This window comes from Pezoporus occidentalis, unplaced genomic scaffold (assembly GCF_034315485.1).
Source record: "Pezoporus occidentalis ecotype Australia unplaced genomic scaffold, CSIRO_AGI_Poc_V1 ctg98, whole genome shotgun sequence".
Classification (NCBI taxonomy): Eukaryota; Metazoa; Chordata; class Aves; order Psittaciformes; family Psittacidae; genus Pezoporus; species Pezoporus occidentalis.
The window spans coordinates 369,199-385,186 of record NW_026916347.1 but is presented as its reverse complement, the minus strand read 5'-3'; the positions used below and the strand labels follow the sequence as shown (position 1 = coordinate 385,186).

At 40.0% G+C, this 15,988-nt stretch overlaps 1 protein-coding gene across 7 annotated transcripts in view; it reads right to left on the bottom strand.

The window, feature by feature from the left end:
• The window catches only part of GBF1 (golgi brefeldin A resistant guanine nucleotide exchange factor 1), a 106,776-nt gene that overhangs the window by 22,916 nt on the left and 67,872 nt on the right, over positions 1-15,988 (bottom strand). For 5 of the 7 annotated variants that reach the window (XM_062606751.1, XM_062606753.1, XM_062606752.1 and 2 more), the window contains exons 7-18: positions 15,789-15,849; positions 14,036-14,090; positions 11,156-11,191; positions 7,501-7,636; positions 5,031-5,260; positions 3,946-4,114; positions 3,551-3,762; positions 2,770-2,868; positions 2,158-2,352; positions 1,619-1,805; positions 1,003-1,143; positions 401-489 (exon numbers count right to left, since the gene is read on the bottom strand). In XM_062606751.1, the coding sequence (XP_062462735.1) occupies positions 401-489; positions 1,003-1,143; positions 1,619-1,805; positions 2,158-2,352; positions 2,770-2,868; positions 3,551-3,762; positions 3,946-4,114; positions 5,031-5,260; positions 7,501-7,636; positions 11,156-11,191; positions 14,036-14,090; positions 15,789-15,849 (1,610 nt within the window). The remainder of the gene's footprint in view (positions 1-400; positions 490-1,002; positions 1,144-1,618; positions 1,806-2,157; positions 2,353-2,769; positions 2,869-3,550; positions 3,763-3,945; positions 4,115-5,030; positions 5,261-7,500; positions 7,637-11,155; positions 11,192-14,035; positions 14,091-15,788; positions 15,850-15,988) is intronic. The other 2 variants (XM_062606757.1, XM_062606758.1) reach the window with 1 other exon arrangement.

The window sequence follows — 15,988 nt, the reverse complement described above, 5'->3', positions numbered from 1 at the left end:
AGCAGGCTGGACTGTTAATTTCTACTATGTGCCTCTTGGTATGCTCTCCATTTACAGCTTTGATAAGAGCAGGGAACCTGCCATTTTTTAATGAAAGTACCAATTTATGTCCACGTAATGTAAACTAAACCCATCCACCCAGAAATCAGATGGATCAAGCTTACAAATTGTGCCACAAAATTTCCCCAATGCCTCTTGCAACTTTTAGCACAACTAACCCAGAACAGATAATAATCACTGCTGTCTCTACAGTGTAGCAGATTCTGACTACTTAATTCTTACCAGCAGAGACTAGAACTCAAAAATTCTAAGATACGACCACTCATGCAAAGCTCACATGGGATGGGAAACAAGGAGAACACTCAAAAGATCCATTTGTATAGTATATTCCAAATCATACCTTCTTTTTGTTCTTAATCTGCATAAGTTCCTGAGGGTTTGGAAGGATACAAGAAAATCGAGTAGGCTTCCTGGGAATAGTCTTCTCAGCTAGAAGGATAAAGCATCATTACAGACAAATCTATCTCCAGAATAGCACTCAGCCCACAACAGAGTCCCATCCAACTTTCAGTCATGGAGTCTTGCAGCAATGTGCTGCTATTTAACTACTACATTCCTCCCACCTACATTTTCTCCAGCATAATTGCAGAGTAGCTTCTTGTCCTGGACATTTTCACACATCCACAAGTTTTAATTTTCTGGCTATTCTGACTGCCTACGTTACTGACCCCCTGGAGGCCTCCTGACTATTAAAAATACTAAGCACTGATTTTATGAATTTCACAGACTTTTGCCCCAAAGTGATCCACCATACTAACCCCTCTCCCAGAAGAAATGCAACAGTTAGCACGCATATTTAGCACACACATGATAAAATGATATTCACCACGTAACTCCTCCTGATTTTGAACAAACACTAGCTACAACGGTCTGTCATATAGCAGAACCAGTCAGCAAATGTCATATACACTCAGAATGTCAGGGTACCACGGAGACTATTACCTGCTTCAGTTCCTCCTTCCAATTCCATGCAGGCCTCCTTCATCTGGTCAGCCATAAGACAACCACTGGTGGGAGGACACGCCCCAGCTGGCTCTGAGACTGCACTGGAAGATTTTCCCTCACTGAGTACTCTCTCATTATCTGTAGAAATTAAAAAAAAAAAAAATAAAAAAAAAAAAAAAAATCAAACAAACCAACAAATCAACTCACACATAAACAAACCCGTAAGCCAAGGGAAAAGATAGCAACAGAGAAATAATTAACTGATCACTCTAAACTGAACATATTCTCATTCAAAGGAATTCCCCCCAGGCAACTGCAATTCCTCAGTATCCTCAGTATTTTGTCTGCATGAATTCCATGGCATGCCCTTTTTATGTTGTGACTGCCAGTCTTGACATGGCCTTTATATAAAATTCCACAAGGGGCAAATTTTAGTATCTGTAAATTTTACAAATAGGAAGGATATTAACATCAGTGTGTAGTTACAAAACATGCAACAGGAAGACTGAAAAGATATATTTAAGGCGCTTACTATGTCAGCTACCAAAGTGAGATCTGCAAGTTTAGCACAAGGCTAAGCTTAATATAAAAATATCAAGGAAAGCGGTCTTACTATTGCTTGTTTCTTTGGTGCTGTTCATAGTTTCTGGGCTGGATTTGACGACTTCCTTCTCTTGTTGATGTATGTTACTCAGCACTTTGGCCTGGCAATGTGCCTCAGTGCTATCTATAACTGTCAGCAACGCTTCCAGAGACAACAGGTGAACAGTATACAACTGTCCAGAAACTGGGAAGGCATTCTGAGAAATAAAATATAAGTATTAGTCAACTTTCATGCCTCTGTCACCTTAACGGGGGAAGGAAGCTCCCCCCACAGCTTGGGGAAGCCTAAAGCATACAGCAGAACACCCTAAATTTTTCACTTGACGCTTTCTAGTATATACTTACTGGTTCATCTGCTCTGACATTATCAAAGCACCATGGCTATTCTTTTCTCTTCTGCTTCTAAATGTTAAATGGCTGTCTTCACCTCTACATTCTACTCACCAAGGACCTTCTGACCCCTCCCATTCTTACGTTCTGCATCTTACTGGCTTCCTCTTCCACATCCCACGGCTCCCTCCCTCTAGCCCAGCAGCTGCAGCTCAGCACCTTGGAGAGCAGCTTGGTGAGCTCCTCAAAGAGGTTGGCGCAGTAATAGTCACAGTCGTAGTTAATGTACAGCTCGGTCACAAAACTGGGGATCCTCCACAGCTGAACAATGGCTTCCAAAGCCATCTCCTTCATTTCATAGGGCATCTTTGGGTTTTCCACAGTGATTATTTCCATCAGCTTCTTGACATACATCTGGCAGAAACATAGGGCAGCTCAGTTTTAGGAAAGAAAAGAGAAAGCAGGACAGTGAACAGCTTTGAGGACTACAGAAATAGATTTAAACTTCATCTTCCCACATGACACTCCGTCTTTAATGACGTCTCATTCTAGTGGAGGTTGTAAAAAGTTTTCATACAGTTCTACCCTTCAGTGCACCTGAATTTACTGTTCTAAAAAGTGGTATAAAGGCAGGTAGTGCAGGACACCAGTTTCAAAGACATTTTATTATCCACCAAGAAAAGGCCTACACGGCCTACCCATAACCCACTGAGTAATTTATACAAAGGTGAATTGACATTTAGATTGTATCTTTCTGTTTAACTATATGCATTTAACTGAAGCCCAATAAACCATTGCTAGGCACCCTGTGATACTCAAAAACAAACTCACCTCCAGCTGGAATTTCAAATGCTCTCTCATGCTCTCAAAGAGAAGAAAGCACACCCTGAGGGAGGCTGCATACAGATTGAGCCGTTCAACACTCAGTAGCTGAACAAGAAACAAAAATACTTTTAAGAATTACAAAGGCTAATCATTATGTGCTATAAGCAGCAGTACTGTGGCACTGCAGGAGTCTTCTGCAACAGCCTTGAGAGCCACACTGCCTCCCACAACAATGGTATTTCAAAAAACAATCCCTTATTCAATCTCCTGGCATCAGTTTTGGTAACGAGGATGAATATACTTAATTCCCTTCTGCTTCTGGTAACACCTCTCCTAGTACAACTTTATTCTTTTGCCACATCCACAGATCATCTTAGTGGAAAAGGAACATGGGAGAAGACCTGCCTCTGAGATAGCCCTTGTGCAATGAATAGCTTAGTACTCCAAAGGTTCTGCCTACGACTAAGCTGGTAACTTGCACCTATAATTACCTCAATACCAATTATAACAAAACACAGTGTTATCCCATAGTAACAGTTAATTCAAATCACCTTCATACTTCTTGGCCCTGGTCTAAAGAATAAAAAAAGCACACCTCTCTGGCTTTGCAACAGCACTGCTTGTTTCACTAGCACAATTCAGAACTCTCACTGCAATGCAGCAGAGAGCTTATTTGAAGACTGAGACCTGCCAAACTTCAGAATACTAAATTCCACTACACTCTTTGATGCAAACTAGTTCCTGAATCCCCAGTGCCATATGACATGCTAGTATAAGCCAGACTCACTTGAAATAGGTGCCGGCACAATTCCTCCTTCACAAGTCCCAAGAGAGACTGGCAATTTGCAATTGCTGCTGACTCCAGGGCAACAGTTAGCAGCTGCAGCCCCATGTGGATCATCACCTCAGAGTTGTGGCGGTCATGAGGGTTGGTGAGTGAGATAAGAAAGCGGAACAGTTCCCTAATACATGGGAGTCCATAAGGGACAAGTGCTGCTCCTAAAGGAAGAAGAGAGATTAGCACTCTGAACTTGCTTTTGCTTTTTGCAGGTGCCTAACAAGTGTTGCAAATGAAATTGTTACAGACCTGCTGAAGAACAGGAACTTATCACCCTCTTAGCAGAAACGGAAACAGAGTAGTGGAAAGGAGAAAGGACTTAAGCAACATTGCCCACTTCTCACCTTCTTTTTGGGAAGACTGGGTAAAACGTACTCCTCGGGGATTTACATAGTCCATGTCATGAACTGAGGCAGAGTCAGACTGTTCTGCTACATATGTGCACTCCTCTAGGACCTCAGGGATAGACTCAGCAGAAGCTGACTGGATCTTCTCCTCCCTGAGGCTTTCATTCTTCATTGATATCAGTCATTTGAGAATGAAAGAAGCAAAACAAGAGTTAACAAGCACTAAGAGAGGCTTATTTGTTCACAGTTCATTTGGCTCTATTAAAACTACACAGGTCACTAATGGAAGAGGAACAGGAAAACAAAATTTAAGAGAAAAGCACAGCTCTAGATAATATGCAGCCCTCTCTGACCTTTCATGTTCATCTAGTTCTCATCTATTTTACAATACTCCAGGTTGCAAGGCTAAGGACTTTGAAGATACTTCTATAGACTAGCAATTCTTGCTGCTCCTGAGGTTAGGATTTGGCTCTTTTTGTTTGTTTGTTTGTTTTAAAAGCCACATAATTTCAGCACACTATTTCTATCAATAACTTCTTAGCATTTTTACCTTTCCAAACATCTGCAGCTCTGAAATGTTACCTCAGCTCTAATCCATCCCCTCAACAATATTACTGTTGCAGAGGAGGTGGAAACAACAGAAAACTTACCGGTGAAGACCATAGTTCAGTTTTGTTCTATTTCACCAAACACCAACAGCTCTATTTCTACAAACTCAGGTAGAATTGTTCACTAAAAATAATAAAATGATTTGTGTAGATTCCTCTGTTTCCCCCTTAACAGTTTCGCTTTTCATTAGGGTTAATGGTATTGGGGGGGAATACAACTAGCTACGTAGATGCATTGTTGAGCCGCACAGTTACAATTTCTGAGCCAATAGGGATGGTCTCAAGAGAAAAACAAAGAAGGAATGTTTATGAATTTATAAATCACTCATGGTGAAGAACACTTATTCTGACCCTGAGCCTTGAAATAGAACATATTCCCTACAACCAAAAAGAGAGACAGAAACAGAGTGCACTAAACTCACAACTAATTTTGCTAGGAGGTGGAACTTTTCTCTGGAAGTTATATTCATGTACCTGGAGTTCAGGCTGATTTTGATTTTCAGTGACTCTGGCCTCATTAGAAGGCATTCCTGCATTAAGTCCCAAAGAAGCAACTTGGTCCAAATCTGTGAGGTCTTCCTTGGAGGTAGCCTGTGAGGACAACTCCATACCACTGTCTGTAGAAGGGCTGACTGCAGATGAAACATTTTCTGAGCTCCCAGAGGAGCTGGGAGAAGGAGCATCTATGAAAGTAACTCCGCTTGCTGATGAGAAACATAAGCAAAAAGATCAGTATTATTTTGTTCCTCAACTGAAAATTCATACATTGAATACAGAAACAAAGAATTCATTTGATCACTGCTTCACACTACCAATAATCTCAGATGGTTATGCACTAATGTAGAGAATGCACATAAACAAAGCTCTCTTTTGCTAAGCTGAATTACATGGGTGAACAGGTGAGATACGAGTAGTTTTCCAATTAAAACACAACAGTTGGAATCCAATAACTACTTAATCATATAATTAAAGAGTGCAGAGAGTTTTTACAACTAAGGAATCTGAAAATGGTCTGAAAAGTGTACTTTACTCTCTGATACAGTGGCACACTTTTAAGACATTCCCTCAAAGTGAGAATTTTAAATTGACTGGAAGGCAAGACCTATTTCTTCAATTCTCCCTAAACAAATGGAATTGCAACAGAATTCAAATGGGTCTGAAATGGATAAGTGGAGGATTTTTACTATTTCTAAATGAGACAATGCTCCAAGAATCTAAGTTTCCTTATTGAGGAAACCCACAGATTTGCAGCTCCATGCTCCTGAGAAGAACTTGAAAAACTTAAAAGAGTAAAAAGGAGATGATACACTGCAGGGCACAGTAATAAAGGTACAAACCAGAGTTATGTTATGAATGTGAAATGTGTACAGTTTCACCCAGTGGTGTTTTATTGGTGACTTGAGTTTTGAAAATGTCTTAAGTAGCCGGACGTTACTCAATTTTAAAGAAATGTAACAGAATACACAATCAATTTTGCAATCTTTTCATCTTCACCCTCTAAGCCGGGATTCTGGCCTAAAAAGCACCATTAATACATTATCTAGCACTACAAGGTCAGAGTTAATAATATACTTTGTACCACAGTTCAGTTTTCTCTCTAAAATGTTACAGGAATTCAAGTGCTCTTTAATGGAATTTAGTACCTACTTTAAAACTTAAATACAATGATGATTTATGTAGAGATAAGTTCTCATATGGACGGATGTTCTGAGTTACATGCCATTTAATATTATTTCCTTAAGTTTTCAACCAATCACGCTGTTGTGTAGAAACACACCTGGGATCATTCACACTACACTGAGTATTTTCCTGTGACAGAGTAAATGTCAAACTAGGTATTTTACACAGCTATTGTTTCTATTTTTCTGTCTGCTTCCTTTCACTGTTAACATTTATGTCTGAGCCACCAAAACGTAGAGTGAACAAGAGAGAGTACTTTGCAGCCAGAGGGACTAATTTATCCAGGAGGGGTTAAAAACCAGTTATAGCTATTTAGTCTATTCCCATACAACAACAGGATAAGGAAGTTCCCCAACGTTATATTCTTGAGCTCACTGCACTAGTCACATACTGTATTATTTCTGCAGGCTGGATCAAAGCACATGAAAAAGGATTCATGCGTATACTCATTAGTTGCCTGCACACAACCTCTTTTCAGCTACTTTTGCTGTTCCCTCTACTTTTTTTCCCTACATAACTCTTCATGCCACCTTACCACATCAAGGCCTCTATTCTCATAACAGTCATAAGCACACCCCTATTTCCCTGTCCCTTAATGAGTGCAGCCTTTTATTCAAATTTCATGGACTGTGGGTGCACACTTTCAGTCTTTACATCTGTAGCGAGTGATGTGCTCATTCACCCACCCTTGATACCTATGTTTCTTTGCAGCCCTCAGCTCTACCTGTATATTTTCCCCAGTCACACTTTGCTCTTCCCTCGTTACCAACACACCATTTGGTACACCCTGCAGGAATACATGAAAGAATGTGTCACTTAAATCAGCAATCTCCTGTTGCAGGAAACCTTCTCCCCAGCTCCATTCCTCTTAGCTCTACTCTTGCCAGTGTTTTTGTTTTCAGTTTCTTCCATGTACCTGCTGCATCATCAAACTTCTCTGCACCACACAGCTGCTCACAACCTCAGCCACCTCTCCAGGTCCTCATTCCCTTTGGTACAAACCACCCTGTAAGGCACACTGAAGGCAGAAAATACTGCCAAGTTATCCACAGGACCACACTCTCCTCCATCAGATATTTATTCCATCTCCTTCAACCCCCTTTTCCTGGACCTGAAAATCCAAAGTCACTGACTTAATATTAAAAAAAAAAATAAAAAAAAAAATCTAATGCAAACCAACATGTTAAAAGAAATTAGATAAAGAGATTCAAAAAATGCTCCTGACCAGACAGTGTCTGGTCTCTGGAAACAGGTTTGAACTTACCCGTGGTGTTACTACCATTAGCTGCTGGCTGTTCTGTTCCAGGAGAGACCTTAGTTACATGGCGAGGAGGTCTTGGTGATCTCTTCTGTTTCTTCCATTTTGATGATTCACTCATTCCTCCAGCTCTCATTTTCAACTGAAAACCAATAATCATTATCAGCATAGCAAAACCACATAGCACAATGGATTACACAAACCAACACACAAACACTGTCTCAAAACCCTCAAAGTCAGGCAACAGCACTTAAATGTATCACACAAATTAACCAGCATCTCAAAATCATGCAAACCAGCCCCTGATTCCCCATTACCCATATATTAGCCAACACTCCATGTCTGAATCAAGGGACAATTTACTGCAGTTAATCTGCTGCAATATATACTTGGCAGTTTAATTATCACAGCACTCCCTTATCAATATGTCCTAGCTTTGCATTAAGATAAAGAATTCTCTTAGACCTAGAGGCACATCTCAAATCTCTTTCCTTTTGCCAATGTTTCCAAACTTCTAAAGGGCATCAATTAAACTAGTTAGGTTTGATACTCAATTAAAATTTCACCACCTATGCACAGAGGCTGAGAAAGGGCCTGAGCCCAAATCCCACATTACAGTCTGCAGCTGTCACTTATCTCTGGGCTCAATTCACTCTTGATCTTCATAGCAATGCCATGTTCACTTTCCTCCAGGTATCCTTCAGTACTGACAAGTGTTTCTCTAACACTTCACTTGCTCCTACTGCATGGCATATTGCAAAAACTACCCTAGTGGTTTAGAAACAAACCATATTCTGCTTTCACCTGCCTTCTGTCATTACTCCGCTTCAGATTTAAATCTAAGCTAATCTTTGACATCCTTCTTGACCAGCATCCTACTTCTACTTCTTATACAGGTCTTTGATCAGGCAAACAAGAACCATAGCAGGAGCAATGCAGACTGTGTGGCACTTGCTGGAGTGTGCTTTTACTTCAGTCATGCGCAGATGCTCCAGAACTTCCTAAAACTGGTATGACATTTAGCCACATGGACAATAGCAATGGCAGGCCTGAAAACAGCTTCCTTATAAAGTAGAGTTCCTCTAAGTGCAGGACTGCACTTACTCTTGGATTTGTTAGCTGCAGTCAGTTTTTCTAATGCTGTCAGACCTCTTCAATTTGAAGTGAACATTTGAAATGAACAGGTACATTACATGCAGTGGAAACCTTTCAGCAAGTTTCAGTACCAGGTTCCCACTTGATATTCTTCTTTGTAGATTTATCATAGTTAAGTTCTATTTTAGGCATAATACGCTTATTTCTTATAACCCTAGCATCAGATTTAAGTTATCTGGAAGACAGCTATATTCTTTAGCTTCTTCCTTTTTCTGCAACTTGCCTCCTGCCAGCTGCTACTCTTCTTACACGCAATAAACCTTCTAGGTAGGTTCTGCTACTTGTTTTTCCATCTCTTTCCCTTTTCCAGCTAGAATTTTAACTTGCTGTACATGGCCTGTCATTTTTCTCATTTAAACAAAGCTCGTGAAAATGTTGTCCCAGTGCAGTAAATCATTTGTGTAACTTTTCTTTGTACCACAAATTCTACGTTTGATGACTAATCCCCAAGTTTTAGCTACACTACAGTTTCCATGAGCTTGTTAATTAGCAGATGCATAATTACTTTGCTCCTTGTTACTTCTTCCAAATTTTGAAGCAAGAATCCCCTTCTAAATCACAGCTTCTGAAAAACACTTATGTGACAAGCATGTAGCTAAAAATAAAATTGCTTCACCTCTATTAGTAGTTTCCTTTTCAATTTAAAAACCCCTCAAGCCTTAAATATTACCAACAGTTTTACTCATCAAAGGCTTAAGCTCCTAATTAGACCATACAGTTTTACCTACCAACTGTTCCAGAAATAGCCCTATTTATTTTTTTCTCCCTTTCCATCAACTTATAAAATCAAATCTGAAGACTTATAGTTCATTTATCAAACTACTCAAGTAGAAAAGGAAACCTTGAAGCATTATCTGTTAAATCCAATAAAGTCTGTTTCGCTTAATTTCAAAATAATAGAGTTTGCCTCTAGGTACTGTATTCTGTTACCATGATTTGCTATGTAAAAAAGTTACTTGCTAATAAAAATTAGGGGGTGGAGGGAGACACAGAATTGAATCAGCAAAATGGAACCAAGATATTATTATGAATAAACCACATCAGTCCCACTTCTTTTGCCCCTCAGTCAGGCTATCAGAAGGTTCAAGCTGACAATTTAAGTATTACATCTGATCTCCCCTTGCAGATACCGAATACAACCTCAGTTGAACACTAGCCCTTTCGAAAAAGGACTTCTCTTCAGACACAGTATCAATTTTTAGTGATTGTCCGTACTTTGTATTAACTCCAAGATTCCTCCTCTTGAGGGTCATAAGACGCATGCCCATCTGTCATCAATTTGATGAACCAGTGCCCTATTTCAGAGACTGAGTCACAACAGCTTCACATGGATGGGAAACCATTTAGTCAGGCAAGCAAAAAGACTCAGTTGATTTTTAAAGAATCCCAAATACCTAATCAAAGTATAAACCATTCTTTATACTTTGGGGGTGAGGTGTATGCGGGGTGTTGACAATTTAACAGACAGGGGAAATTACCCAGTAGGTCTTTTCCATCTCTTACCATCCAGTATAACACGTGCCATACAAAGATGTATCCTTTTATTAGAATTACCTGCTAGGATTACCCAGCACTACCTCCATATCATTTCCCCTCCCTCCTTTTTTTCTTTTGCTATCTCCTATAGATAAGAGGGAGAAAACTACAATGACAATGGCATAGCTTAAAAAAAACTGCAAAAGCAAACAGAAATGCTGAATAGAAATGTCTCACCAGTGCCAAGGGGCTGTATGTTGTTATAACAAACAAACCCTGAGTTTGGGAATTCTAAAACAATATGAGTATCAAAGGACAACAAAGTAACATCTTTAATTCTGTATTTTGTATTGAATTAAAAGGTAACACTTGCTTCTTATGTTAGTATAAAAAAATGTAACATGCCCCCCACCTTGTACAGTTCACCTTTGACTAAAGGATCTATTTATAATGCTTGGGTTTACCTTCAATACCAAGTAATTTCCTGATTTCACTAGAAAGCTTGGTTGCATGTTAACAGGCTGAGATTTTAAACCTACGGTTGCTTTCGACTAAATCCTGCAGGTAAATGACATGTACTAGATCACTAAAATTTACTGAATTTTAGTCGTAATCTCAAATTTTCCTTCCTTCTCCAATGCTCAGTGACATTATAGTTGCATTAGTTTTCTAGTTGCCAGCATCCTTCAGATTAGATTAAGCTTGTACTTCCACAGTAAACCTACCTGAAATTAGTATTTAAAAAACATTCTTTAGAAACCAGAGTAGAGAAGGAGCTCAGAGCTGCTGTTCATTCATCTCGGAACTCAGTGCAGATTCTATTACATTTATCTGAGTTACCTTTGCAAAAAGAAACATGTACACAAAATTGCAGAAGGAAGAAGCGTACAAGACTCCAAATGCTTCCTTTGATAGTAAGGTTTTAACAATAAAACTCCAGTTAAGATCTAGGAAGGTGAAGAAAAATGTAATACTACATAATTCTTTTTAAAGGGTCTGTGAAATCTCATTTTTCTATAAGCCACCTTACCTGGACTCGTTTGTTTTTCCATAATATACTGTAAGCCTCAAGAGAAAAGGGCAGGGGCCAATGATTAGTAAGTAAAGTGATTATACTTAACACAAGCTCATTCTAGATGCAGAATGGAACTGATCAGCACACCAAGTAGCGTTCAAGACACAAAAGCATGCAGAGAGAACGCAGACCACAACCCAAGTCCTGGAGACACCAACGCATTCCAGTCATCTCACCTACCTGCCTGTATTGCAACAGCTGATGAAGTTTATGTCATGAAAGTTATTTATGTATCTCTGGCAACTATGAACATAATCCACCCCCAAAATCTGTGAAAACTCAGATTTAGGTTCATCCCAATTCTCACTGGGATCCAATATTTAGCTACAACAATTTCTGCTGCAAAGAGAAACATGTCTTAGCCTTTCCTTCTGTACAATCTTGCTTAAATCTACAAGTCTCCAGCCACTGCTTTCCCTAACTATCCTGACCACAGACACAGGACAAAAGAATGGCAAACACTTCCCTAAATGTCCTGTTCAGCTCCTTTTGGACCATATAGAATTAATGATAGACAAGAACTATATCTACATTAAGTTTGTGAATCAGCATGGAAAACTGAGAAGGGTTCCATCTAAGCTAGTTTCTCAGGGTTTCTATGACTGGTCCAAAACCAACAATCTGCATACCTACAGTATTTCTTTGGAAGTATTTTCTAGAGCAACTAGCAGGGATTAACACATTTTATAATGCGGTTTGGCCCCACTCATCCTCCATTAGCAAATACTGTACTGGGAGCCATGTTTAATTTCAGCAGAAACATGGTCAAGACGTTGAAAAGGTACAGCAGCCTCCTTCCAAAAACCTTTATAGAGAGCACTGAACTTTGTGGCCCTGTAGCAAGTAACAAAGCTCAAAGTCAAGAGACTCCTCAGATATGCTGCTACATCTACAAACAAGCCAGAACACACAACATTTGAGCCTTCAGAGAGCAACCTGAATTTTTAATATTTCTTTTCTTCAGTTTTTCAGTGTCACAGAGGAGTCAAATCTTGCCCACGCCCTTTTACTCCCTACTTCAGAGGATGCTGTGCTGGTGTCTTAGGTGGCACTCACCAAGACATTGAATGCTGCAGTAAAAGAAGGGTCTCTCCCTCACAAGCCTGCCCCAGCTGCAGCCACAACACTGCAAAGCAGCCGCTACATGCATTGGCCCCCAAAGCCATGCTATGTCAAATGAGTGGAGGGAGATCTGCTGCATATAACATAACTATCTCTTGGTGGTGTTTACAAGAGAAGAAAGAGGAGAGTAAGGTAACAAGGGAGAAGGGAGAGAGAGACCTTCAGGTTCTTAAAGAGCAATACCCTCTCTAATTGGTTCAGGGCTTTGGGCTGTTCCCCACTACTTAGCTTCAGTTTGTTGAGGAGACATGAAGACATCTGTGAAAGATAGGCAAATGTATGGTTTCAACAAAGCAAAATAAACCCAAAGAGAAAAGAAAACAAAACCTGGCAGAGTGCAAGGCTGCAGGGCAGACTCCTGGCATGCACAACAAAGAGACAATACAAGGTAACTGCACAGACCAGACACAGGACACAGCATCACTTAACCGAGCTGGGAGCAGCCATCACTTGATAAGGGTAGCCTTTCTAAGTTCAAATTCACCTTCACTTTACACCTTCTGTACACAGACCACGACAAATTCTGATACCTGCAGTACATCAGACTGATCTCTTTTAGCTTTCCTTAGGTCAACCTACCATCATCACAAATCTTGCCACTTTTCTCCCACAGCAAGGGAAACAAGCAGTCATTAGGTTACTACACAAGCAGTAAAGCCCCAGGCTAGTTTCAGATTCCTACAAGTAAGCATTCAGTCCTCAAAACAATGCTATACTGGCTCTGAAATGTTCATTTACCCAATATTGCCACTTAACTCATTAAAAATAAAAACAGAGTGGAAATTATAACATATATAAAAAGTACATTCAGCACAAGTTCAACGGTGGTTATTTCTTCTCTAGCACTTTTCTTTCCATCATGTTGCTCTCAGCACCAAAAACCTGTATCTCACTGACATTCTTTATATGGAGTATAAGAAACATACGTATAGAAGTATATATGGAGTTCCTCAAGTGGACCTCCCTCCACCTAAGAAACCGTTACATTAACCATCATGTAAGGTTACATTTATGATATTTTCCCTACTGAATCCAGCTGCTGAAAAACTCACTGTAGAGAGGGAAATGGTGGTGTTGAAACACAGAACTTCCACCCTCAGAAAATTGTGCATTTAGGGAAAGGGAGAAAAAGAACAGAATACTTTTATTTGGCTCCTAATAGTGACGGCATTGCTCATGTAAGCTAAGGCTTTTGCTACATTCTGTAGCTACCCCTTCTGGAAGCCACAAAAGCTTTTTCTGCAATAGCCCGACTTCATAATGTTTTCATGTTGTTTCACCAGCCTCAAAAATGTTCATTTCTGCATAGGGAAGACTGGATAAATATATCCCAAGAGCTCAGCATTAAACCTGCAGTGAATGAAGAAAGATGAGAAGGAAGTTGCAGAGAGAGCAGAAGGCAGCAAATAATCAGACGACATCACCATCAGGTCCCATAACTTTCTGGGGTTTTCTAGCCCACAGCAGCTGATGGCTGTTCCCAGAATCCAGACTGGCTCACTTAGGCAGCAGTATCATTAATAAGATTCACTACTGGACAATGTGGGCTTAATCCCACAGAATTAATGAAGCTATGTCCATTTATGCAGTTAAACGTGCTCTTTCAGTATACTAGGGATTTGCAGGAATGAAGAAACACAAGTGTGAAAACAAACAATACAGAGATGAATGCAAGCCTGAGACAAGAGAAGCCAACACGATGCTTAATCTTACCTTCTTCATGTTCGTTCCCATGTAGCTTTTAGGCTCTTCTTTAAACTGAGGCAACCTGAAAGACAAAGAACAAGTTAAAATACATAAGTTTTCTTGCATTAACAAGGGAAAAAAATAGACTGCTCTTTCTAGTCATGCTGTTGATATTAGAAGACCAAAATTAGGTTTTATCCACAAAAAGAGATGCTCTTAGCTTCTTTTCCTGCCAAAATCTGCTGATGGCAAAAAAAAAAAAAAGTGAGGTGCTTTGCATGATTTACTGGCAACAGGTGTTTTGCTACATTGATTTTCAGATTCTCATTGTTAATGGTGATACAAGTAGTTTCTTTTCCTTCAGTGTTTGTTTTCAGCAGTGGACTAATTAGACTGGTTCAAAACAGGTCTCCTTATGCTGCTAAAAACAGCTGCTGAACCAGCGTTATCCACACCAGGACTCTTGGATGTACATGTTATTACTAGTCATGGCAACCCTCTTCTTTAACTTTGTAGAAACCCCAGTAGCTACCCCTCTATTTTGCATCATATAAACACAATTATGGTGCACAGTGGATCTAAAGCTGAATGCTTTGAGCTAAGCAGTCACTGTCTCAGAGTTAAAGGAGGTAGACTGCTCTCACCTGGGCTACCAGGCGAGACAAATGTGTAAAGCTCTACAACTCTACACACCCTGCTCTCCCTTCTGTTCCTTTACTACAATTCTATCTTTGCTTGCTGAAGGAATGAATGCACAGCTATGGCTGTTTCTTATTGTGGAAAGCAAGATGGCCAAATCACCCCTGCAGGTGCTGTCATTGATTTGCTTCTCTAAGGCCAGTGTCCACAGGCACAGATGGCAGTGATGTCTCCAAGCATTATCAAGAAGGACAGAGGAAAGGATATACAATAAGTAATGAATATGCACTAAATAGAATTCACATATTCATTTGGAGAAAAAGCAATGCAGTCTCTCTTCTCTGAAGAGATTGATTCTGACTGCCCCACATTTGTCCAGTCCACTGCACGACACAGGGTGCACAGAGGAAAACAAAACAAGTGCGATCCCAACTGGAACTGAGTGTGACAATGGGAAAAAAAATAATAATGAGCTGTGTTTTACAAGCTGTCAGTTTTACTGCAATCCTTCCCTACTGAAAGTATTTATATATCTGTACATTCCATTTTCACAATACCCAGAGAAAGTCTATCATTACTTCACTATTGGGAGAAACAGTTTTGAAGTTAAATAACTTACTTGAGCTTAAAAGGAGTAATCTTAATTAATTACCTGAAGGGCGCTGACAAAGACAGAACATTTGTCCACGACACACGATCTCAAGAATTTAAAATTCTCTTTGATATGTGAGGCCAAAGTTCTCAGCTTGAAATCAACATGTGGCTATTCAACATCATTTCTATTCTCTCTCCTGAAGAGAGCTATGTTTTTTTGGAGCATTTCTTTTTTCCTTTTTTTTTTTTTGAGTGAAGTTTGCATTCTCTGTCCTCAAACTGGTTCCCTATCCTAAAGCTCTTCATTACTTAGCTGTCCATCTCTCCTCAAAGGACACCTTAAAACAGGCAACCTTCCCTACCTCTGTCTCCCTGCAGTCTAACAGGATCAGCACAAGAGAAAAGTGCCAAATCCTTCATCCCCTTCCACCTCTAAATAATGACCATTTTGGATGATTTTTCTGAGGGCCCTTAAGTGGAAGTCTGGAATCTTTCTGTCCTTAGAGGGCCATCTCGGCAATGCTGAAGCAAACACAAGCAGGTTTACCTTGTGAAGAGCAGCTGCACCATGTCGACCAGAGTGTGCTCTGCAGATTTTCTCAATAACTCTGCGAAGACAAAAACAAATAACACAGGTGTCATTACTCAGTGTGATATTATCAAGAGGCTTCTCCAAGCAGACTCCCCTCCGAGCCTTGTTTACAGAGATTACGGCAAATTTATTAAAACCAGCTCCAACACCGCACT